Source organism: Puntigrus tetrazona, unplaced genomic scaffold (genome assembly GCF_018831695.1).
Source record: "Puntigrus tetrazona isolate hp1 unplaced genomic scaffold, ASM1883169v1 S000000047, whole genome shotgun sequence".
In the NCBI taxonomy this organism is placed as follows: domain Eukaryota; kingdom Metazoa; phylum Chordata; class Actinopteri; order Cypriniformes; family Cyprinidae; genus Puntigrus; species Puntigrus tetrazona.
Window position 1 is genome coordinate 1 of NW_025047727.1, and position 3078 is coordinate 3078.

The window sequence follows — 3078 nt, forward strand, 5'->3', positions numbered from 1 at the left end:
ATCTTTAAAGTTCTCATCACTTTTTCTTACATTGCCTGTAGTTTAAAAACTTCTCCATAAGACTTTGATGAGTGACAAATTAATTTCGTCACCGGTTACCCTCCTACGTTAGTTTCAGTGGCAACCCCGTTAACATACCCATAAAGAAGTTACAACAATCAGAAATGTCAGGAAAGATATCATTGATTTGTTTTGCACTGGTTCATACATATAATACATCATTCATCACTACATATTCTTCATTTGACAAATAAAGGTTTCAGAGTTTCAGAAGTTGTGCTATGGTTCCTGGGACCTTCCGGCCAGTGGCTGCAGACCTGCACTGGAAACAGGATGTTCAGAGTCCTTGATGACGAAGTTCATGAAGCCTCTAGAATCACATCAGCACGTAAACTGTCGATTATGGCAGCGTTCCTTTACCTCCACCATTACCTCAGCTCAGGGATGCACAGAACAGAAGTGGTGTTCACATAATTAACATTATTTACAGAGCATGACTTCAGCATTAACAGAGAACTTCCAGTGTCCAAGAGTGCTTCCATTTCAGGTCTATTAAGAGTCACATCAAATACATTCAAACCTCACATGATCAAAATCACATAATAAAACTACAATAATGAATTAAACTAATTATATATAGAGATAGATAGAATTACAAAGCTATCCATTTGAACATTTAAAATAACTTATAATTTATTTAAACTTAACCACTGACTATAGCCATTCAACATTACAGTATAACTGAGCTATCAATCTTAACATTTAGACTTGAAAAATAACTTCTAATTTAAGTGAACTTAAAACAGGCTTCACATATAAACCCTTTATAATAAATGTCATATTATTTGTGCACGTCAGCTGAAATATTATATTATAGGTAAAAACAGACCATTTAATTCTAAAGACAAATCCCAGGGTTGTAAGTGGACATGTAAAGCAGTTTCTGTAGATGTTCTGCTCTTTCTTAAGACAAAAATCACAATATAAAATATTGTATCAATGCTTTCTATGGTACTTTTAAGTTTACTTGGATTACTTCCACTTTAGCACGTAAGTGTATTTATTACAAATTCAGTTGAACTTCAGCACTGCTTTTGGACAACTAAAATGCTTTTAGGGCAAAATTAGTTGTTCCAATTTAACAGACTTCAGGTATACCACGAAAAATACCAAAGAACACACTGATAAATTGTGCTTAAGCATACAGTTTTATCATTATTACAATGAGGTGAGAATCAGACCCGTTATTATAATATTATAATACACATTATTAAAGAGGTCCTACTGTACTTTTACATGGTGTTTGAACATTAATGTGTGTCCACAGTGTGTGTAAAGAACCACCCTTTAATCGTGAAAATCCACCTATGCCTTTTTATGTTCTCCATAAATCAAAAACACCCACGTGTGACAATCTCTGCCCTGTGAGCATAGAGCCACCGTCACCATCTTTATATCCTCTAGAGCAGATACTCATATAATGACTATTTAAACAATCTAATTCTTGTTTTGTCTGCAATAATACTCCCAGAATCAGGCACTGAGGATGCAGTGGATTATTTTCAATTGTGTGCCAAGAAATCAGTTACATTTATATGTTTGTGTGAATCATTGTACACCTGACTGCTTTGCAATTGTAGTGTGTTATCATCTGCACTGCATGTCGCTAATAAAAGATACCTGATGTGGTTGTCATGTGATTTACTTACAGCTGCTTCCTTTTATTAAAGTATAACAGACACCATCACTTTACTCCTCTTACAAAAAAGCAGCCAAGAGTGTCTTTTGTTGCTATAGCAACAGCTGCAACAGTAGCCTGAAGTTAACGGGGAAGAAAATGTTGGTTCACAATACCGTTTGCAGGTGCACATTATTATATGGGGAAGGAACCAGTATGCGGCTTACAACAATTTATTCCAGGAGCTCCGGGCAGATGATGCACGGCTTGCAACATATTTTAGACTAAACTTGTCCTTGTGCTCCGAGACCAGTACTAATCCACTTTTTTGTTGTTATGGAAACTACAGATCTGGCTACTCGCTTGGTCATTGGTCAACTGTCAAAAAAGCACTTGACCTAAGGCCTAACGTCCTAAGGTGGCATTTTAAAAAAGTGTTTATTTGAAAAAACGGTTTAGTCCATAGAAACCTGATCAAAAACAGATGCCGGCAGCTTAAAAAAAAAAGACCTAACTGGACAATATCTGGTCAAGCCATGCCTCTCACTGCAACAACATCCCGTGAACTGCTTGTCCATCGACATTCTTCAAGATATTATCCTTTGTCTTTGATGAATGAAATGTGAGGGTTTATGCTGTGTGAATTCATCTTTAATCTACAACACTGTTGTCATGCTGAGACTTTACTCCAGTGTGAATTCTCATGTGCCAGTTGAGGCTTCCTTTATGAGTGAAACGGTGTCCACACTGTTGGCAGGTGTACGGTTTCTCTCCGGTGTGGATTCTCATGTGGGTGTTAAGGATTGCATGCTGATGGAAACTCTTTCCACACTGAGGGCAGGTGTAGGGCTTCTCTCCAGTGTGAACGGTCATGTGCCAGGTAAGGCTTCCTTTATGAGCGAAACTTTGTCCGCACTGTTTACAAGCGTAAGGCTTCTCTCCGGTGTGGATTCTCATGTGGTGATTAAGGCTTCCTCGTTGACTGAAACTTTTCCCACACTGCTGGCAGGTGAAGGGATTCTCTCCAGTGTGTATTCTCATGTGGACTTCAAGGTTTCCATGTTGAGAAAAACTTTTCCTACAGAGCTGGCAGGTGTAAGGCTTTTCTCTGGTGTGAATTCTTATGTGCCTGTCGAAGCTTCCTTTATGAGTGAAGCTTTTTCCACAGTGTTTGCAGGCGTAAGGCTTCTCTCCGGTGTGATTTCTCATGTGGTGGCTGAGGTTTCCTTGATGACTGAAACGTTTTCCACAGTGTTGGCAGGTGAAGGGACTCTCTCCAGTGTGTACGCTCATGTGCACTTTAAGGTGTCCTGGTTGGCCGTAACTCTCACCGCACTGCTGGCAGGCGTAAGGCTTCTCTCCGGTGTGAATTCTCATGTGCCTCTTAAGGCTTCCTTTAC

The 3078-nt window shown here is 39.1% G+C and overlaps 1 protein-coding gene across 1 annotated transcript; it reads right to left on the reverse strand.

Annotated features, from left to right (window-relative positions):
* Positions 1-171: 171 nt before the first annotated feature.
* On the reverse strand, positions 172-3063 carry LOC122332386 (gastrula zinc finger protein XlCGF8.2DB-like). Its single transcript, XM_043229690.1, has one exon. The coding sequence runs from the start codon at positions 3053-3055 to the stop codon at positions 2330-2332; it is 726 nt and encodes a 241-aa protein (XP_043085625.1). The 5' UTR covers positions 3056-3063; the 3' UTR covers positions 172-2329.
* Between the last annotated feature and the right edge of the window lie 15 nt (positions 3064-3078).

Coding starts and splice junctions, on each gene's coding strand:
- LOC122332386 (XM_043229690.1), bottom strand. CDS start 3,055: ATGAGAATTCACACCGGAGAGAAGCCTTACGCCTGCCAGCAGTGCGGT.